Consider the following 23,603-nt stretch of genomic DNA (forward strand, 5'->3'; position numbering starts at 1 on the left):
TCATATTTCGTGTAATTTAGCTGAAATATTAACTGTTATTATTATTATTATTATTATTATTATTGAGCCCCATTTTAAAGATATGTAATTGTGAAGTATGGGTAACATGATGTGAGAGTGTGTGCTATAGCTGCTATGAAGGATGATTGGTTGGATGGGTAGTATTAAACGGTTCTCCCACTAGTTGACTACACTATATACTGTTCGGATTCAGGTCATGCGTCCTGGGACACCAGTCATAATGTTTTGTGAAAAGGACTGCATTTATTTTTAAAAAAATCCAAAGTGTAACTGCTGGACGCATCCTGTGCACAGTTGACACTTGTGACGGAGTCACAAGATACAACTGTTTGGTATACGACTGCTACTCGACCGACAGTGGTCGGCATGCTGACCTCTGTCAGTTGAGTAGCGGTCGTGTACCAAATAGTTTTATCTTGTGACTTTGGTTTACATATCTTATGGAAAAGAATGGCCAGGAGAGCAGTCGTTTCTTAATTTTTGTGACAATGATTTTATATCAGCTGGTCTGCCTCATGTATCGTTATATACAAATGGTTTGTAAATGTTAGTCTGCATTCATATCCGATGATGGCACCTTTAGTGTGTTGAAATTGGTTATCCAGTAAACAGTATTTGAGCGATCTTGGCTTTTGAACTATTTCTGCGACAAAGTGATCGCCCCACTGTGCACTGTGTGTTCACTACAAAAAACAGGACTCCAGATATCATTTTGAAAGACCAAGATAATTGTAGCAGATCCATTGGTAATGAGGCACATAACAGTAAACAACAAGAAAGTAAAAATAGTGAAACAGTTTAAATATCTAGGAGAAGTTGTAACATACAAAATGATAAAATCTCAAAATTTAATATGTTCTACATACTATAAAAATATCTATTAAACTAAATTAAAACGATACAAGACAGTAGGTCAACGAGAGTTGTCATGCAGAAGGGAAACACTTTTGAAAGTTGCCCAGAAAAACGGAATCCTAAAAGTGGAGAGAAGAGTAGCTAGAACATGTGTAAATAATACATATCAAAGAGATGTATATTGGCAGATGGTGGTGTACAGCAAACTGGAGCCCATCGTGGAGCAACAAGTAGGATGGATAAAGGAAATCCAGGAGGATATGAAAAAGCTAGAATTGCTTCTGGATGATTTGCAAGCTAAAACAGAAAATGTAAGGAAACTGAAAACCCACAAAAGTAAGATTTAAAACAAAAATAGATAAACAATGAAAAGGAGATTTACACATGAGGAACAAAAGGGATCAGAACAAATGAAAAGATACTGGGCCATTTGGGAAGAAAACTATTGAAGGGATGACAGGAAACTGTAAAAAAAGAAGAAGAAGAAGAAGAAGAAGAAGAAGAAGAAGAAGAAGAGCATGTCAGACACTCAGTCAGCAAGTTTCTGAAAAAAACTTGATCCCTCTTCATGACAATTTGCTATCACTGCCCAGGAAACACCTCAAATCTAGAAGACCAGCATATGAAATGGGAGTCCAAATGCTATCCACAGGATTGGACCAGAACACAGAGTGGAAACGTGAGTGGCGAGCTACGAGAACCCGAAACCAACAGTTCCAGTTCCAGGCTTCCACCGACCGAGGGAGGTGGGGGTGCAGTTAAACAGATATGGGACTGAAGAGGGTAGGTGCAAATACGACATGCACAAGTGGGGATTTTCAAGTGACAGTGTGTGTGACTGTGGTGACACCCGAACAGCGAGCCACATTGTGAATGAATGTCCAATCAGACGCTTCCCTGGTGGCATTGAGAAGCTCCATCAAGCATCCCACTAGGCACTCTGATGGATTGAGTCCGTCAACAGCCGAGTATAGTCTGAGCTGTTTTAAAACTTGTGTACTGTATGTAATTTCACATGTTTATTTTTATATATATTTCTTTGTTTTGCTAAATGTGTATTACTGTAATTGATGCATATGATGATGATGATGATGATGATGATGATAAATGTTAAACTGTTGTCATTGCTGGTTCAGTATTCAGTCTGAAGGTGGATTTGATAGCTTTTCGTGTTAGTTTACGATGTGCGAGCCCCTTCATCTCTGCGTAACTACGACATCCTACATCTATTTCGACTTGCTTTCTGTATTTAAATCTTGGTGTCACTCTGCAATTTTTACCCCCCCTCCCCCACACACCCACACGCACACACCCACACACACTTACATTACCAAACTGATGATTCCTCGATACCTCCGGATGTATCCTATCGAACACTCCCTTCTTTTGGTCAGGTGCAACAAGTTTTTCTCCCAAATTTAATTCAGTATCTGTTCGTTAAGTATTTATCTGGCCGTATAAATCTCAGCTCTCTTTTGTGCATTTACTGACAGGTTCATGCGCTCACTGGCGGGTTCTGCGCCACGCCGGCCACTCCCGCAGTGGCGCCGCGGCCTGCCCGTCGCCGCCCCCGCTTCCCCCTTCCCGCGACTCCCCTGTCCCGTCCCCACTCCCCCCGTCTGTGCGACTGACTCGCCGGAGAGGGCTGTCGCCCTCGCGGCCGCCGACGCGACGTTCGCCGCGGAAATGCGCCAGCTTGCCGCGCAGAAGATTTCCGCCGCAGCTGCGGAGGCGGACTGCGGGCCTCCCGGCGATGTGGAGCTGGACCGTGAAATTGCACAGAAAGCGTTCTCTGCGACTGTCTTCTGTCGGCCTACTGAGACACTGTACAAGGTCAGTCAATGTGGTTTGTCGCTGATGGACTTTCTAAACCTAACTGTATACATTTGATGATGTAAAAATTTCACCCCAGTAACAAGTGTCTTATTTATACAGGGTGTTACAAAAAGGTACGGCCAAACTTTCAGGAAACATTCCTCACACACAAATAAAGAAAAGATGTTATGTGGACATGTGTCCGGAAACGCCTAATTTCCATGTTAGAGCTCATTTTAGTTTCATCAGTATGTACTGTACTTCCTCGATTCAGTGGAGCACGTTATCACGATTTCATACGGGATACTCTACCTGTGCTGCTAGAACATGTGCCTTTACAAGTACAACACAACATGTGGTTCGTGCACAATGGAGCTCCTGCACATTTCAGTCGAAGTGTTCGTAGGCTTCTCAACAACAGATTCAGTGACCGACGGATTGGTAGAGGCGGACCAATTCCGTGGCCTCCACGCTCTCCTGACCTCAACCCTCTTGACTTTCATTTATGGGGGCATTTGAAAGCTCTCGTCTACGCAACCCCGGTACCAAATGCAGAGACTCTTCATGCTCGTATTGTGGACGGCTGTGATACAATACGCCATTCTCCAGGGCCGCATCAGCGCATCAGGGATTCCATGCGACGGAGGGTGGATGCACGTATCCTCGCTAACAGAGGACATTTTGAAGATTTCCTGTAACAAAGTGTTTGAAGTCATGCTAGTACATTCTGTTGCTGTGTGTTTCCATTCCATGATTAATGTGATTTGAAGAGAAGTAATAAAATGAGCTCTAACATGGAAAGTAAGCATTTCCGGACACATGTCCACATAACATATTTTCTTTCTTTGGGTGTGAGGAATGTTTCCTGAAAGTTTTGCCGTACCTTTTTGTAACACCCTGTATTACCAAATGGAAACTCCTGGAATGACATAATACACGAAATAAATGGAAGGCAACCACTCACCATTAACTGATTGATGTGTGACGTATGGAAACACGCGACAGAAAATAGGGTGGTGGTATGCGATACTGTTTGAGGTAGCAACATGTCCTACTTCCTTTCTACAGTGCTGATGAAAGATGGTTGTGTAGAAACTGTAATCTGTGATAGTAGTGGTATAGGGAAAACGGCATTTCTCTACATGCATTTTTTTATTTATGTGCAAATATGTAATGCAAATGTAAGTGTAATACAGTTACGAGACACGATGTAAGGTGAGTATTGTACTGGTGGAAAGGAGCTGTTTACACTTTGACTTCACAGTGAAGTGTGCCGTGGACTCAAAAAATAAAAGGTCGGGACAAAAGTGGCTGTTCTTCCATAAGAAAAACATAGAAAGATCTATGGAATTTCTTTAATTGCTTACCTACTTCTCAACTTTAGGATACTAATAATCTGTCTGTCAATGAGTTTGGTTATTAAGAGTTTAAATGTTAATGTTTAATTGATATGTTGAAAGTGTCGTGTGAACTGTTAAATAGAGGAGGAGTTTGAAAAGAAGCAGTTATGTGATTTAGTAGCTAATGGGCAGCAAACATGATTTTCCGTTATCACAGCACTTTCCTGCAGATGTTGAAGATATAGCTACAGTTGGCTCTGCATAGCACGACCAGAACTTTGAGGATTGACATGACTGCAGAGTGAGAAAATTTAAAGGTAAAGGTAATTACGAACATACGATTGACAGTTCACGTTCGCAGAATTGTACTCTGCTTCACTACTTTCCACCAGCAATTTTCGGTAACATTTCAGTAGCATTCACTATAGTGTTAGAGCAGGTATGTATGTCTGTGAGGTTGTGTGTGTACTTGTGATAGAGAAAGAACAAGAGCTTGAAAGCTAGTGCTCTAGTGTAGTATTCTCTGCTGTATGTTCCTCTGAACCACACATCGGTCTGCTATAGGTGGGTGGTTGCCTTTTCTTCCTATTTTACATAGAATAATGAACACAGCTGAAGTTTTGGTTGTTTATGTAGCAGTTTTTGAAGTCAGTGAATGTTGATTGCAGTGTTATTTTCGAATTTTGTATTCTGCATACGGATTAATATTTGTTTTTATTCATTGATCCAGCCAGTTTTCGCAAATTTCGAAAAATGTATTATTTGTTTTCTTTTGATTTTGTAGTCTTCCCATTCCTAGTCGGCTTCACTCCACGCTGGAGCTGACTTAAGTACATGTGCTCCAATGATGTCATAAAATATAGAGATAAATAATTTGAAAATATAAAATGAATATTGTTAAAAAGTTGGTTTTCACTCAGTCAAATTAAATTTTGAATTTTTATTTGGTTATAGCAAATGTTTATAATAAGTAAAAGAGTTTATAAATCATTGCAACTTTACAACACAATAAAAAAATATAAAATGTTCATAGTGTATTTGGATGTGGCAGAACCAGAACATACAATCATTTGTTATCCAATCGTTACTGTAAACAATTCTACAACCATTAGTCTGGACCCTACATCATGAAAATAAGGCAATGAATTAATACTGTGTTGCAGCCGTAAATGAAGTGACTGATGCCTATTGAAATAAAATCAGATGGTCCCACAAACATTACAGCTTCAATATTGTGGAAAGAAAAGTTGCTACTCACCATATAGCGGAGGTGCTGAGTTGCAGATAGGCACAACGAAAGGACTGTAACAAATAAGCTTTTGGCCAGAAAGATCTTAATCAAAAATACACACACACACATACATACATACATACATACATATACACATTTGACTGCAGTCTCTGGCAACTTAAGTCTGGTGTGGCTTCAGTTGCCAGACTCTGCAGTCGTGTGGGGGGGGGGGGGGTCCGCTATATGGTGAGTAGCAAATTTCCTTTTCGTAATATTGTTACGTTCCATCCTGGATTTTATATTGTTTAACCATTACAGTTCATTGCATTTAGTATTACCCCAAACATCATTCTGCTGGAATTTACAACTGTTTTTGAATGTTCCTAATAACTTTGTAGCTGCAAAGTTACTGTCCAGGTTGCCTTCCAGTATTTGTCATTTGCACTGGATATGTGGTACTAGTCCGTGTGGGATACGGTGACCAATAATCATCCAGAGCGCTGGGCGAGTTCGTTAATTTGTTCAGAAGGGGAGGCTGACGGTGTTCGCTACCTTTCAGATGGTCGGCGATGACAGAATTGAGGCACATACCCTGCAATCTTTCTCAAATGATTTTACAACAACGTTCAGTAAAATACTTATAGCTTTATATGTTAGCTAAATTTCATGTGCAGCAACATATTATGTAATATGCACCAAATGCAAAATCATTGCAACTCCTATTTTTCACTGCACTGTGTCTTATTTCCTTGCAAATATCAAGTAACTACGACCATTAACGAAATGATGGGCACATGATGATGAAGCTGTTCATCAGGCTCCACCCATCATTTTGTTAATGGTCGTAGTTACTTGATATTTCAAAGTAAATAAGACACAGTGCAATGGAAAATGGGGGTTGCAATGATTTTGCATTTGTTGCAAGTTACATAATATGTTGCTGCATATGAAATTTAGCTAACCTATTGAATTTTTCTTTAGACTCGGGTGGAGGTCTGTCTGTCACTGATATCAAGAAAATTGGTCTGCCTTAGGACATTCATTTGCAATCGTACGTGCCAGAGATAAAGCTCAAGTGAAATATCAGCGACATTACTCTTATTTCATAAATGGTTTGATATACTGAAATGAGATTTTGCCATATCGTAGCGCACAAAGATGAGAGTATTTTTCTGTATGATTTTTATGCAGGACTTCATTACCTGCCATGTTATTCCACTACCTACATTACATGAGCTACTTTTCCTCTGTTCCTCAATTAAAAAATTAATAAACCACTGTTCCAAAATTCTCTTGTAATTGCATCTGCACGATGTGTTAGTGAGGTGACAGCGTCTAAACTCTGCTCTGTTTTGACAAAAGAAGAAAATTATAACACAACCAAAAAAGAAATGTGTAGGTATTACTCAAAATTCCCCACTCGTGAAGCTTATCTAAAAATTAGAAATGTATAACAAGGCAGAAGAAAATAAATTGCTGCTTTTGTTGCATTTTCAGCAGAATTCTTATTAGATACCAACCGAAGCAGAAGTGAGAGATCTTTTTGAGTGGTCACCATACAGGCATGGGCCCTGCTTAATATTTACAAAAAGTATGAGTGTAGGTTTAAATTTAGAATGGCACTTCCAGCCCTCGGCATTTCACCTACAGCTCCTGCCCACGACCCCCACAACTATCGCTCTCCCCACGCGTGCCCTGCTGATTGCACACACATTATTCTGTTTGGACGATACTAATGTTACTTATCTAAAAGCCTATAGATCAAAGCTCAGGAAATAATTCTGAATCAGTGCATTTCTTAATGATTTTGCTGCTATAGCTGTGCTCTTTCAGCATTCTGTGCTGAGGCTGCTTTTGTTATGTCTGAACTGCTCTGCTGAGAGACGGCGTTCTGACCAATTTTTTGAAAACTATTTTGTGGACAAAACTGATTTCTGCACATCTCAATAAAGAACTGAATTTCGTTTAGTTATCCATCTTACTTACCACACTGTGTCAAATTAAGTAAAACATTGCAAATTTTTTTAGCTTTCCAGGCTAAAAATGCATTGTGTAAACTTTGCATACGGTTGATTTCAGCTCGTCCATTACCGTGAATGAAAAGTAGAGAAGATATTGAAATTTAGTTTTAAATTGAGAGCAATATCTCGTGTCATTCTCGAATTATTGGGTTTTATATTCGAAGGGTCTTTGTGCCAGCATAAACCACATTAAAATCCATTATTTCACATTTCAAATAAAACCGCACAATTTAATGTATACGTCATGTGTATATATAGTGGTGATGGTACTACTACTTCACAATTGGAGGTGTATTGTTTTATCTCAACCTCAAGCCACAGAATGTACTGGGTGATCAAAAAGTCAGTATAAATTTGAAAACTGAATAAATCATGGAATAATGTAGATAGAGAGGTACAAATTGGCACACATGCTTGGAATGACATGGGGTTTTATTAGAACCAAAAAACTACAAAAGTTCAAAAATGTCCGACAGATGGCGCTTCATCTGATCAGAATAGCAATAATTAGCATAACAAAGTAAGACAAAGCAAAGATGATGTTCTTTACAGGAAATGCTCAATATGTTCACAATCATTCCTCAACAACAGCTGTAGTCGAGGAATAATGTTGTGAACAGCACTGTAAAGCATGTCCGGAGTTACGGTGAGGCATTGGCGTCGGATGTTGTCTTTCAGCATCCCTAGAGATGTCGGTCGATCACGATACACTTGCGATTTCAGGTAATCCCAAAGCCAATAATCGCACGGACTGAGGTCTGGGGCATGACGAAAGTGGCAGCTGAGCACACGATCATCGCCAAAGGACATGCGCAAGAGATCTTTCACGCGTCTAGCAATATGTGCTTTTTTTTTTTCCTCTCTCTCTCTCTAATAAAACCCCATGCCATTCCAAGCATGTGTGTCAATTTTTACCTCTCTATGTACATTATTCTGTGGTTTATTAAGTTTTCAAGTTTATACTGACTTTTTGATCACCCGGTACTTAATGAAAATGATGATACCAAGAACCGTGAAGTGTTGGAATAACTTTGTGTTTGTGGTGCATTTAGTATTTATTAATATTTCAGAATATAAAGTGGATACATTATTTTTTCATAAGAAATAGAGGATGTAGAGATTTGCTTAAAAAACTATTCAGACCTACAAGACTGGTAGTTTGCCTACAGATTTGATTTCCAGAAACACATTTTTTCTCAGAACTTTGTGTCTATGTTTTGGGCCCTTATGGTTCTCAGTGCCTCGTTTGTAATAACTGGGTCCATATTTCATGCTGAAGTCTGTGGTGACTCAACCACACATTGCAGTTATCACAAACAGATTGATTTTAGCCCCTTGCTCACGGGAACTTTTTTGCTTAGAGTATTGTCATATGTTTTCACCTGTGTCAGTTTCCGCTACTAACTACTATGATGCCCCCCCCCCCCCCTCTCCACACCCATCCCCCCAGCTTGGCTCCCAAAGTGGCCACTCATGTCGCTTGGGCTTTAACCCTTTCACTGCTGTGCTTCACCTTTCTCAAGGTACTGTGGACATGTGTATGCACACCGCTTGGGTTTTCATGAAGTGCTGCAGATGTCTGTCTGTCCTGAGCCGCCAATCTCTCATTGCTGTGGATGTTACTTCCGTATCTTGGCGAATAAAAATGTTTCGAGCATTTATTGTACAATGTATGTGCATCATTTGTGTAAAACCTCATTTCGGGATCTTGAATCCTTTGAGATATGACAATTATTATGACCACGATTTGCGATGCGTAAGGAGTGAAAGGGCTCATTGTGTGACTGTCGATTGGATATAAAACACAATAACTTGAGAATGAAATGAGATACCTGCTTAAGTGGTTCACGGGTATCACGTTGGATAATGTTGTGAAAGCTGCCCAATATTTCAATGAAACAGCTGCTTGTCACCTTCAGGTACTTACCAATGTGACGGTGCAGTGGCTCGCCAGTATATGCGTTGGATCTTTAGAAAAATGCAGGCAGTGAAGGGTGGGGCTGTAATGTCATCATAGAGGGATTGTACAGGGTGAAGACATACAATGCCCCTTCCAGAGAAATGGGCCAGGTCTTCACATGCCAAACCAACTCCCACTGACCTATGTTTAGAAGCTGCCATCATCCATTGCAACACAGTGGTGTATTACAGACTTGCTCAACAAGATGGGTACTCTGATAAATAGATTTGAAATGCATCTCAACCCACCCTCTCTAAATCTTGAGAAAAGCCGGAAGAAACGGAAAACTCCATGAGGATGGCTCTGAGTACTATGGGACTTAACTTCTGAGGTCATCAGTCCATGAGGATGGTTTTTGTATCCTATTTTGAAGGTATGTCCTTTAAGACTGGCAGGCTGTTCCAGAAACATCAAATAAAATGAGTCTTTCACCCTCGAGTGCGAATGCAAATAGTGCTGGGTTCTGTTAAGAAACCTAGGTCTAAGGAGAACAGCGATATACAAAATCCCATTCCAGTGTGGGAAATTGTATATTGCCCACACGTGTTGCACTGTTAGATAGATGCGCTGAACATGGACGTCACACCAGACTGGGTCAACCAGAAAAGTCTGCTGCTGCTGAACGGCCTTGACATGGGACATAGCATGAACTGTGGAGAGACAGAGATCCTTTTGCCCACCTTCGTGTACTGAGACTTCATCATTAAAGAAATAGTTGAAATACAGTATGTGATCAAAACTATCCAGACACCCCCAAAAACGTAAGTTTTTCATATTAGGTGCATTGTGCTGCCACCTACTGCCAGGTACTCCATATCAACGACCTCAGTTGTCATTAGACATCGTGAGAGAGCAGAATGGGGCGCTCCGCGGAACTCACGGACTTTGAACGTGGTCACTTGATTGGGTGTCACTTGTTTCATACACCTGTATGCGAGATTTCCACACTCCTAAACACCCCCAGGTCCGTGTGATAGTGAAGTGGGAACGTCAAGGGACACGTACAGCACAAACGTGTACACGCCGACCTCGTCTGTCAACTGACAGAGACCATCGACATTTGAAGAGGTTCGTGTGGGGTGCGTACTGTAAGACCTTCGGTACACACACCGTCAGATTATTTGACTTGTCGCTCTAGCAAAGTAGGCGAGTGTCGGCAATATGTCTCGTGGTCTTATCGTGGCGTGTTTATCTTCTGCCGTTAGGGCAGACGATAGAAATGTCACTTGCACGCTTAGAGTAACAGATTGACGGTGACCAACTTTAAACAGAACTTGATTAATTTTCACACACATTTATTAAAATAATAACAATCATAAACCTTACTTAACTTGATTCTGGATTTACAATTGACGATCTGAAGTTCCTTTGGTCTTGATACGTTAATCTTATTCTCACATATCTCTGATACTTGACAAAGTGTCTATTCATTTATCTTCATGGCTATGTACAGGAATATGGTAATCTTATTAGACGCAGACTGAAACTTGACTATAGACTGGTGCAGACTAATGCAGACTGACTAATCGGAGGTCTGTACACTCGTTATAATACCTCGCGCATTCAGGTATCACTGCGCGAGTGTGATCCGCGACGAAAAAAGGTTCTACGTTAGCAGCAATCTCATTGGCTGCATTACATATTAATACGCGGATCGGCGGAAGCAGAATTTGGTTTGTCTCTGAGGCAGCGCCATCTTGTAGTGCGGAGACGGATGGGCGCTGCGCCTGTGCTGTTATGCTTAGCGGGGCGCGCTCTAGTGGGAAAGTTGTGTACGCGCTGACTACGCGGCACTATGTACACAACAGTTCATAATGTGTAATCGGCAGACATCTATGCATACCATTACTCAGGAATTCTAAACTTCATCAGGATCCACTGCAAGTACTTTGACAGTTAGGAGGTAGGTGAGAAAAACTGTATTTTATGGTTGAGCGGCTGCTCATAAGCCACACATCATGCCAATAAATGCCAGACGACGCCTCACTTAGTGTAAGGAGCTTAAAAATTGGACGATTGAACAATGGAAAGACATTCTGTGGAGTGACTAATCATGGTATACAATGTGGCGATCCAGTGGCAGAGTATGGGTTTGGCGAATGTCCGGAGAAAGTCATCTACCAGTGTGTGTAGTGACAACAGTAAAATTCGGAGGTGGTGATGTTTAGTGCGGTCGTGTTTTTCACGGAGGGGGCTTGTACCCCTTGTTTTGCATGGCAGTATCACAGCACAGCCCTACATTGATGTTTTAAGTGCCTCCTTGATTGCCGCTGTTGAAGAGCAATTCGGGGACAGCTATTGCGTGTTTCAACACAATTGAGCACCTGTTCGTAATACACGGCTTGTGGTGGACTGGTTACACGACAATAACATCCCTATAATGGACTGGCCTGCACAGAGTCCTGCCTGATCTGAATCCTATAGAAAACCTGTGGAACGTTTTAGAATGCCAGCTTCATGCCAGGCCTCACCGACCGACATCGATACCTCTCCTCAGTGCAGCACTGCGTGAAGAATGGCCTGGCATTCCCCCAAGAAACCTTACAGCATCTGATTGATAGTATGCCTGTGAGAATGGAAGCTGTCATCGAGGCTAAGGGTGGGCCAACACCATATTGAATTCCAGCATTATTGATGGAGGGCACCACAAACTTGTGATTTTCGGCCAGGTGTCTGGATACTTTTGATCACATAGTGTAAGTATAAGAAATGACCTGATTAATAGACATAGGCAGCGAATCAGAGTTCGGAAACTTAACATGCCGTGATTTGCAGGCCCACTTTTCCAGTGTCGCGCGTTTGGAGACTGGCCTGTTTTTCTGGCAGGTGGCGCTGGATGTTGTCGTCCTCTACGATGGAGTTACAGTCCCACCCCATGGCACCTGCACTTTTACAGCGTGCCAGCACTTACATTAGTGAGCCACTACAGCAACAGGTCAATAAGCACCCAAAGTTGACAAGTAGCTGTGTCACTGAAGTATTGTGCATCTTTTACAACATTATCTGACGTGAGACATGTGAACCACTAAAACAGTTACTATATCAGGAAGCTCTCTAATGGCACGAATGAAATATCGTTTTGCTCTCAATTCTAAGTAAAATTTCAATATCTTATCTACATTTCATTCACTGCATTGTGTGAGCTCAATCGACCATGTGCGAAATTTACCCAGTGCATTTTACCTTTGCAAATTCTTAAAAATGTCATGCAGTGCGGTACAAATGATGGATAGCAAAAAGAAACTTGATTCTTTATTGAGTGAAGATATCAAACTGTAAGATTTGCTGAAATCATATTTTTCACGTAATTTGAAAGAATCGGACGATAAAGTATTTCATATCAGCCAGAATACCATCCCCCAGCAAAGGCACCGGCATTTGGTGAGGAGTATAGCCGTGACGAAAGCTACCTCGGTACGGAATGCAGAGAGCACGTCTGCAGTACATCTACATCTACATTCTACATTTATACTCTGCAAGCCACCCAACGATGTGTGGCAGAGGGCACTTTACGTGCCACTGTCATTACCTCCCTTTCCTGTTCCAGTCGCGTATGGTTCGCAGGAAGAACGACTGCCAGAAAACCTCCGTGCGTGCTCGAATCTCTCTAATTTTACATTCGTGATCCCTTTGGGAGGTATAACTATGGGGAAGCAATATATTAGATACCTCATCCAGAAACGCACCCTCTCGAAACCTGGACAGCAAGCTACACCGCGATGCAGAGCGCCTCTTTTGCTGAGTCTGCCACTCGAGTTTGCTAAACATCTCCGTAACGCTATCATGCTTACCAAATAGCCCTGCTACGAAACGCGCTGCTCTTCTTTGGATCTTCTCTATCTCCTCTGTCAACCCGACCTGGTACGGATCCCACACTGATGAGCAATACTCAAGTATAGGTCCAACGAGTGTTTTGTAAGCCACCTCCTTTGTTGACGGACTACGTTTTCTAAGGACTCTCCCAATGAATCTCAACCTGGCACCCGCCTTACCAACAATTAATTTTATATGATCATTCCACTTCAAATCGTTCCGCATGCATGGTTCCAGATATTTTACAGAAGTAACTGCTACCAGTGTTTGTTCCGCTATCATATAATCGTACAATAAAGTATCCTTCTTTCTATGTATTCGCAATACATTACATTTGTCTATGTTAAGGGTCAGTTGCCACTCCCTGCACCAAGTGCCTATCCGCTGCAGATCTTCCTGCATTTCGCTGCAATTTTCTAATGCTGCAACTTCTCTATATACTACAGCATCATCCGCAAAAAGCCACACGGAACTTCCGACACTATCTACTAGGTCATTTATATATACAGTAGAGCGTCAATTATCCGGACGTCAGTCAGCCGAACAACTGCTTAACCGAACTGTGTACTCGCTCGCACCTGTTACTCTCCCACCCTACTGTCCATCATCCCCCTCACTCCCAAACCGAGTTTCCCACAGTAGTCGCCGCACTGGGCCACCGCTGGCGGGACACTGCTTCTAATGGGGCCTTCACGAGGCGCTGCTGACTGGCCGAGCCGCCAGTCGCCGTGTTTCAACAGTCGGCACACTTCTGTCGGCTCGGCACTGGCAGTAGAAGTAGCGGCAGTGTCAGAGCTGTCCATAGCAACAGCTGCGCAATCTTGGAGTTGAGGCGTGCCGCTCCGCGCAGTTTGAAGGATTGCGCGCCCCCGAGAAGAGCAGACAGTCACCTTCTGTTCTCTGTTACGACCACTTGTGTGCTGCTGCGTGAAGAAGTGAACTTGACAATACAAAATGCTTAAACGTAAACGTGTCGTCCTTTCTGTGAGGGACAAGTACGAGATTATTAAAAGGTTAGAAGAAGGTGAATCTGCAACCACTTTATCCAATGAGTACAAGGTGGGGAAATCGACAATTACGGATATAAAAAAAACAAAAGAGATGCTTGTTTTTATGAATAAATTTAATGTACAGTACTTCTTTTTGGCAAATAAACATGTACAGTTCGATTATCCAAATAAACCAGTTTTTCAAACACCCGTGCCCCCAATTACTTCGGATAATCGATGCTCTACTGTATTGTGAAAATCAATGGTCCCGTAACACTGCCCTGTGGCACACCAGAGGTTACTTTAATGTCTGTAGACATCTCTCCATTGATAACAACATTCTGTGTTCTGTTTGCTAAAAACTCTTCAATCCAGCCACACAGCTGGTCTGATATTCCGAAGGCTCTTACTTTATCAGGCGACAGTGCGGAACTGTGTCGAATGCCTTCCGGAAGTCGAGGAAGTAGTGAAAGGTTTAAACTAGCTGCACTCCTACGCCAGCACGAGAGGTATACAATGTGTCGTATATTTGTTACTCGTACTGCCGGATGCGTTCCACCTGTAGTTTTTGTTTGCGAGCTGGCGGTGGTGCTTGCAGGTGTACAAGGTGAGCAGCTCCTACTGGTCCCCGGACGGGGCAGGCCCCCGCCCGCTGCTGCTGCTGCTCACCGACTGGGGCGTCTACGTGTGCGGCCTCAGAGCCAACCTGACCTACTGTGCTGTGCTTGCTCTCGCCTACAGGGACTTGCACACTGTCATTGTAAGTGCTTCAAATTGCCTCTTGTATTAGTATTTTAGCTTTATTCGACGTGTATTACTTTTCAATTTTACAGTCTATAATTACTGTGAAGTGCAACCATCTCGTACAGCTCGACGTGCTGTGTGCCTTCTTAACCCACTAGCATACAGTGGCTTGTAACAGATCACTTCAATAGGGCTCTGCTTTACCAGTTGCTCTAATCTTAGTTCACATGCATTGTCAATTTATAGCAGGAGCCGTTGTGAGTGGGCATTTGTTACAGTGCAAAGCTGGCTTTGTTTTCAATGTGTTAGTAGCATGTGTGGAGTCTTATCTGTATGAAACTGAAACAATACACCAGCTGCTTGAAGAAAGTGATTTAAATGTTAAATGATATTGGTGAAGAAATAGCTTTTGAAAACAGTTATTTTACATCTGCCTCTAGTGACAGATTTATCATATAAATGCGAATAATCCACACACATTTTTTCCCAAATTTACGGACAAAAAACTGGGGTGCGCAGATTAATTGTAGTAAGGTTGGTACTGCTCTGCCTCTGACATTAGCACCCACTATAGTATAGTGTTGTTGGGGCTCTGTGATATATCAGTAGCATGCTGAAAGTGAAGTATTAACCATGTGTTTGATTACAGCTACAAGTTCTCACTATCACTCTTACACAGCTAAAGAAAACGTTATTGAAGAAGCAGGAAACATTGGAAACTGTGCAGAAAGTACGGCAGTGAGGGTCATATTTGTGACTGGCGAAAAAACAAACTGCAGATTCAAGTATTGAATGGTAATCACCAGGAATTTTGGTGGACAAAAGGCAAAGCATCCAGAAAAAAAAAAGGCTCTGCTGTTATGCAGACGGGATGTGACAATACGGATGCACAGTGACTGATGAAACGTGCTAGCTCAAAGCATTGACTTTAGCCAAAGAACTGAGCATCACCGGTTTCAAAGCTAGCTGAGGCTGGCCATCAAGATTTTTCAGTCGGAATGGTTTAGGCTTCCAGAGGAAAACTACCATCCCTCAGCAGCCTTCAGACAATTGCAAAGAAAAATAGTGCATTTTTGTTTCTACGTGACATTAGTGGTGCAAACATTCCAATATATTATCACCCGTCGGGATCACACACCAGTCTATTTTGAGATGCCACTCGACACCACTGTGAACGGGAATGGGGAATCCAGTGTCACGGTACGAACGGGTGCCAGTGAGAAGCAAAGACGTACAGTGATGTGTGTAGCTGGGGATGGACAAAAGCCTTAGGAAAACTATTCCAAAAATACCAGTGAAAGGTGTATTGGTGAGCACAAATCCAAAAGAGTGGAAGGACATTGACCTTGTGGTTGACTGGGTGATGCCTTAGCAACATTGTCCTGTTGCAGTACTGAATTTATTTAACATGTTGGCCCTGGACAGCTTCTGCGGGCAAAACAATCTGGCAAAATGCCTGAGAAGTTAGAAAAATGGGAAACTAACTTGATCATTATTCCTGGAGCCCAAGAAAATCGGGAAATTAACTTGATCATTATCCCTGGAGGCCTAACATCCATCCTGCAACCACTAAATCTGTTTTTAAGTTGACCATTCAAAGCTGCACTTAGACAGCAATACACGCAATGGATGGCCGATGAAAACTTCAGCTTCACTTAGAGTGGAAAAATCGAGTGGCCAGATTTGTTCCATATTTGTGGGGGATGAAATGTGCTTGGGACTCCATTCTAATACCACTGGTGGAGAAATATTTTAAAAAATGTGATATCACAAATGTGGACCAAACAGAAGAAAATGCTCTGCGAAGATGGCATCAACAACAATGATTCTTCTGCTTTTGATGATGGTGAAAGTGATGATGAATAGAATCAGTATGTTAGAATAATTTTTGTTGTAAATAAAACACAAATTAAACACAACATATGTTTTTTTCCCTCACTTAATATTAGGATGCACACATTATTTTATATTGCTTATGATGATGATGGTACAAACAACAATGAAGGCAACTTAAGGGAGCCTGAAACAAGTCGCTGGCAACGACTGATCGTTTGAAGTGGAATAATGTTAGGAATTGCCTTCACATTAGCAACAGCAACAGTGAAGGCAACGCAATGGCTTGTGGAAGTCAGTAGTCAAGAAAATATATATGTTTGCAGTTGCAGTACATTTGAAGATATTGGAAATACTGAAGCACAAAAGAAAGGTTGATGAAGAGTACTGGTTAGCTATGACAATAGACGAGTTGCAGGCCAATTTTGCACTTTGTATTTTTATCTCTTAACTGAAAAAAATTCTTTACAAGATTGACAGATATCAGAGAGTATATAACCCTGGAAAAAATATTTGTGTTGGTGAAAGTCTGATGTTTAGGTACACACTACTGCAAGTGTAAAACAATCCTTCAAAAAGAGCAAGATATGGTTTGAAAGTATATGAATTATGCTCATAAGACACTGGTTGATGTTTAAAATTTATGCAGGTCTTGAGGGAGAACATTCTGTGAAAATTGTGGTCTCGTCTGAAACTTCACTGGATGAATTGAGAAATAGATACATGGATAACAGTTCCCCTACATCGTTTCTAAAACTATTGAAGAGAGACATCTGTGCTGTTGGAACCGTAAGACCAAACGGGAGGAACACACTGATCGAGCAGAAGAATGCAGTGCTCAAAAAAGGCCATCTGACTTCAGTATTGGAAAATATAATTTTAGCAATCAGATGAATCAACAAGAAACCAGTGCATATCCTGCCAACCATTCATTACAAGCCAGTCTGTGAAGTATAAAGAGAGAACGGAAAGTCTTCAACTAAAACCTAAGCGCATCACTGATTACAGAAGGGAATAGGTGGTTTTGATGCACATGATCAACATTGCCATCATATTCACTCGTTAGATGATATAAAAAATTATATTTTTGTATGTTAAACTAGGTAATTTTCAAGTCAAGTGTAATCCATATTAACATAATAAATGTAAAAGTAAATGGAAGGGGAGCAGGCATATTCTCCTCCTCCTCCTCCTCTCCTTCTTCTTCTTCTTCTTCTTCTTCTTCGGGTGGGGGGGCTGTATCTCGTTAAGGAGAAGTGAAAAGAACTGTTCCAGCAAACATTTCATACCCTTTCTTTTTTAATGTTAAAGGGACTGCTATAGCATAATATGTTCATCAGTTGGCATTAATGAGGGAAGAGTGGAAAGTGATGCACAATAAGTGTATTACCAAAAAGTTCAACATGTAACAAAACAAAAAAAATCACAAATGAATATTTTACCTACTTTTCTACATAGTCATCAACGGGAAGGGGGGGTGTACATGAACTAGATTGAATCCAATAGTCAGCTAATTTCTGACGCATGTTTAGATGAATTGTGGACTGGTTTCTAATGGTTTTTGTTTTAAACTGTGAGACACAAACTGTTTAGACTGTAAACACACAGCAAAGTTTACTCATAACAGAAGGAGCCTCTGTCCAAAAACACAAAATAAGATTTTTAAAAAGTGCAAGGTTGTGAAAATAAATCAAAGCCTATCCTGAGACCATATCACAACATTAGGATGAAGAAGAATTGCTGCAGTATGTGCCAATTGAAAAATATCACCTCTTACAAACATACTTTCATGTTTACAGAAAATAAATATAAATTGAGCATGTTTACAGCATATCATCAGAAATCCTATGCTGTCCAATTAAACCACCTATTTTGATGATTATTTCTTCACACCTTTATTTACCTGGAGGAAGGACTAAACGAACTGGTTTTCCACTTACGTGGTCTTGATAGAAAATCATTTTAACACTTTGACAGCTGAGTACACATAGACTTGCCGTGTCTTAGAATGCCAGCCATTTTTATGATTTTTTTTCAATATTTTATTTATTAAGAAGACTGGCCAAAATTTAACAGTGATACTGTTCTTTTATGAGAGTTTAAAGCTATTTCAAGATTCTTGGTATGTTTAGTATTTTTGTCATATATTTTTAATGGATGTTAGGTTTTGCAAAAAATGTTTACCAAATCCAAAATAATTTATATAACATATTTTTAGTAATGAAAAACTAAAAACCTGAAGCTATAATTATAAATTATTACACTTTTCTTTCACATAGTATAATTTTTTGTGTTCCTATCCCTTTTTATTGGCCTCCTTTCAGCAATGGCAGGACTGATAATTTTTGATTCTACATTCATTACAGAATCACTGTCTTTGGTTCCTGATCTTATAGCAAAAAAAAATTATAGCAAAAAAAAAAATTTGTTGCCAAGAAAATGAAGAAACACCAGAACAGAATGCAGACAGTTGTTTTGGCAAAGGCCATCCCATAATATTTCTCTTTAATGCAGCCACATTGCAGCATTGTTAACGACAAAAGTGTTGCAGTTGTACATATCTGTAAAATATGGAAATATGGCCTGTGTAAACACAGCTTAAAAACAGAGAGGTGGTGGAGAGACTGAAGTAGTAGAGAGGCCTTTGTACCAAGCAGACTCTGCAAATGATGAGAAACTGTGTACGACAGCAGTGACGACGATTTCAGCGGGTGTTTTTGTGAAATGAGAATAAATACTTATTTCAAGATATGAATATAATAGAGGGAAACATTCCACATGGGAAAAATATATCTAAAAACAAAGATGATGTGACTTACCAAACGAAAGCGCTGGCAGGTTGATAGACACACAAACACACACAAACATACACACAAAATTCAAGCCTTCACAACCAACGGTTGCTTCATCAGGAAAGGGGGAAGGAGTGGGAAAGACGAAAGGATGTGGGTTTTAAGGGAGAGGGTAAGGAGTCATTCCAATTCCGGGAGCGGAAAGACTTACCTTAGGGGGAAAAAAGGACAGGTATACACTCGCACTCGCACGCGCGCGCCACACACACACACACACACACACACACACACACACACACACACACACACACATCCATCCGCACTTACACAGACACAAGGAGACATTTGTAAAGGCAAAGATGTCAGTCTAGGCGGAAGTACAGAGGTAAAGATGTTGTCGAATGACAGGTGAGGTATGAGCGGCGGCAACTTGAAATTAGCGGAGGTCGAGGCCTGGTGGATAATGGGAAGAGAGGATATATTGAAGGGCAAGTTCCCATCTCCGGAGTTCTGATAGGTTGGTGTTAGTGGGAGGTACCCAGATAACCCGGACGGTGTACACTGTGCCAAGATGTGCTGGCCTTGCACCGAGGCATGTTTAGCCACAGGGTGATCCTCATTACCAACAAACACTGCCTGCCTGTGTCCATTCATGCGAATGGACAGTTTGTTGCTGGTCATTCCCACATAGAAAGCGTCACAGTGTAGGCAGGTCAGTTGGTAAATCACGTGGGTGCTTTCACACGTGGCTCTGCCTTTGATCGTGTACACCTTCCGGGTTACAGGACTGGAGTAGGTGGTGGTGGGAGGGTGCTTGGGACAGGTTTTACACCGGGGGTCCCATGCACCCTCCCACCACCACTTACTCCAGTCCTGTAACCCAGAAGGTGTACACGATCAAAGGCAGAGCCATGTGTGAAAGCACCCACGTGATTTACCAACTGACCTGCCTACACTGTGAAGCTTTCTATGTGGGAATGACCAGCAACAAACTGTCCATTCACACGAATGGACACAGGCAGACAGTGTTTGTTGTTAATGAGGATCACCCTGTGGTTAAACATGCCTTGGTGCAAGGCCAGCACATCTTGGCACAATGTTGGTTGGTTGGTTGGTTGGTTGTGTTGGGGAAGGAGACCAGACAGCGTGGTCATCGGTCTCATCGGATTAGGGAAGGATGGGGAAGGAAGTCGGCCGTGCCCTTTCAGAGGAACCATCCCGGCAATTGCCTGGAGTGATTTAGGGAAATCACGGAAAACCTAAATCAGGATGGCCGGACGTGGGATTGAACCGTTGTCCTCCCGAATGCGAGTCCAGTGTCTAACCACTGCGCCACCTCGCTCGGTGGCACAGTGTTACACCATCCGGGTTATCTAGATACTTCCCACTTACACCAACCTGCCAGTACTCCGGAGATGGGAACTTGCCCTTCAATATATCCTCTCTTCCCATTATCCACCAGGCCTCGACCTCCGCTAATTTCAAGTTGCCGCCGCTCATACCTCACCTGTCATTCGACAACATCTTTGCCTCTGTACTTCCGCCTCGACTGACATCTTTGCCCAAACTCTTTGCCTTTACAAATGTCTGCTTGTGTCTGTGTATGTGCAGATGGATATATATATGTGTGTGTGTGTGTGTGTGTGTGTGTGTGTGTGTGTGTGTGTGTGTGTGTGTACACCTGTCCTTTTTTCCCTCTAAGGTAAGTCTTTCCGCTCCCAGGATTGGAATGACTCCTTACCCTCTCCTGTAAAACCCACGTCCTTTCGTCTTTCCCTCTCCTTCCCTCTTTCCTGATGCAGCAACCGTTGGTTGCGAAAGCTTAAATTTTGCGTGTATGTTTGTGTTTGTTTGTGTGTCTATCAATCTGCCAGCGCTTTCGTTTGGTAAGTCACATCATCTTTGTTTTTAAATACTTACTTCTTAACAGTGGAACGTACATTACTGTTACAGCATTTCTAATTACGTACCGCAACAAAAATATGTTAATTATCTAATAATTATTCTTCTTAGACATAACATTACCATCTTTCTTAACATAATACATCAGAAAAGCAGTGTTATAGCCCGCTTGACATTTGCAGGCGGGCCCGCGTCTGCAGACGTTGATCCTGGTTCCGGATCCCGTGACACACCCATTGCCGCCACTGGCCCTGGCGACGCCAGACGGCGACTGCGCACGCTCACTGCTCTGCCACCTGGACGTGGCGGCGCGCAGGGCGTCCGCCTCGCAGAATGTCCCCGGCGGCCCGAGGGCGCGGCTGCTGCTCCCGGTGCGGGGCGGACCGACGGCTCCGGCAGTCGCGGAGGTGTCGGCGGACGACATGGCGCGCCTCAAGGCTCAGCTGGACGTGAGTGTCGTGGAGGCTCCCCGGCGCGTCACGGGTCGTCCCCGGTCGGAGGGTAGTGTGCGGAAAGTCCCGGAGAAAGGGATGGGCTCGGCAGATGAGGAGGCGGGCGCAAATGTGCCGCATCCGGATGGGGTGGCCGCATTCCGCGAGTACTGCCGCCGCTGCGTCGTGCTGTAGGTGCCAGGACAGGCCTGGGGGGGGTGGGTGGGGGGGGGGGTCTCGACTGCCAGTGTTGCGGAAAATGGCAGTTTTCGCGAAATGCCTGACAGGGCTCTGTGTGCACGGCGGGTAAAATCTGCCATCGTACTGGTGCGAGGTGCTCGTAAATCCAAATAGGGAATCTCAGTATGAATTTGCTGCCAATTTCATTTGTGTAGCGCTCTGTCTGTTCTGCTTTCTACAAGTTATTCAGCTGCTGTGCAGGGCTGGCTGTTTTTAGTATTTTGTCTTCGTATAATTTTTATGTGGAATCGGATCTGCAGGCTATTACAGTATTTGTGTATTTACTGCGTGCAGTATTGTCGTTGACCTGTCGTGTGGATAGATTCCACTTCCTCCCTCTTTGTCTTTTTTCTTGTGTCTAGTTTTGAGAAGAAAAGTCTGCTTATTACTTGTAGCATTTTTTATACCAAAGAGGCAGTATTATTTTGGCAATCTGACTTACTTGTTCCTCAATAATGGCAGTTAATATTCTATTGTTTGTAGTAATTGGTCTTTTGCTGACAAGCTGTTGGTTGAATGTTAAACTTTGTCCTCGTCTTTTAGTGTTACTAATTGGGAACTTGAACAGATGCCTCCAGTATTAGTTAATGGGTGATAATGGTGGACACCCCAGGATAAAATGAGCAAATTTTAGGACAGGCACTTTAAATGCATTGTCATTCATATAGTGGAATATTTACTTTTGGGACCCACTGAACGTATTGTGAGGTACTGTTGTCCCTTAATCGAGGAATTACCCAATTCTTTCCTACAGACTGAGAAAATGTCAACATGTGTTTACCATAGTGTAAAATACGTTGAAAGGTAATTCAAATGAAAACCATATTTATACTTTATCCAACGCTGTTAAACTGAAGTATAACAAGTACTAATTACACCACTCCCAAATATAACGTTTATTTTCAAGCTACATGCTCATCATTTTTAAACCCTGTGTTTAACGATTTTGGTGTTTCATAGCATCAGCACTCATTGTGTCTGCCTGATAAATCTTATCTATCACATTTAAATTCTTTCACATAGATTATTACAAATGACAGAAGTTGAAATCATATTTTAATTTTTTTTTTTTAATAACTATCATCCCATCCCTTCTCCCTACTAAAGGGTCCGTTGTGGGTAGGATGTCTCAATATGGGATTTTTCAGCTTCTTTTTTACTCCAATAACAAGGTCAGTATTTCTATTCTGCTGTATCAGACATTTTATTTTTGTGTTCAGTTAATATACAGTGAATTTCAAAGCTGTAATAGTCTCGTGGTCAAGTAACAGATGTGCCCAAAAAACTGAAGTGCCAACAGAACTATGAGTGTAAAAAATAAGACTTTTTGATGTTTTGGATAAGTGTCGTAGTTGTTGAAGATGTAGCATGATTAATACAACACTGAGGTTAATTTCCTGATGACAGTGTATTCTGGACAAACACTTGTGGCCTTTGACACTGGATTTCTGAGGCATATTTGGCAACTCGTCAAGAGATCATACACTCTTCAAATTGAGTTTACTTGAACTGAACATCCAAAATAAATTATGTGATACAGTGGTGTGGAGGAACTGACAGTTTTACTGGAATACCATACACTAATCACATTGTCACTAAATTGTCAAACCTGTGGT

General features: G+C 41.9%; 1 protein-coding gene across 1 annotated transcript in view; it reads left to right on the forward strand.

Moving 5' to 3' along the window:
* Positions 1-23,603, forward strand: part of LOC126108285 (uncharacterized) — a 235,549-nt gene that overhangs the window by 124,390 nt on the left and 87,556 nt on the right. Inside the window, exons 12-14 of the mRNA XM_049913509.1 lie at positions 2,370-2,709; positions 14,644-14,805; positions 21,499-21,938. Coding sequence (XP_049769466.1) covers positions 2,370-2,709; positions 14,644-14,805; positions 21,499-21,938 — 942 coding nt within the window. The remainder of the gene's footprint in view (positions 1-2,369; positions 2,710-14,643; positions 14,806-21,498; positions 21,939-23,603) is intronic.

The sequence above is a fragment of the Schistocerca cancellata genome, chromosome 11 (assembly GCF_023864275.1).
Source record: "Schistocerca cancellata isolate TAMUIC-IGC-003103 chromosome 11, iqSchCanc2.1, whole genome shotgun sequence".
Lineage (NCBI taxonomy): Eukaryota > Metazoa > Arthropoda > Insecta > Orthoptera > Acrididae > Schistocerca > Schistocerca cancellata.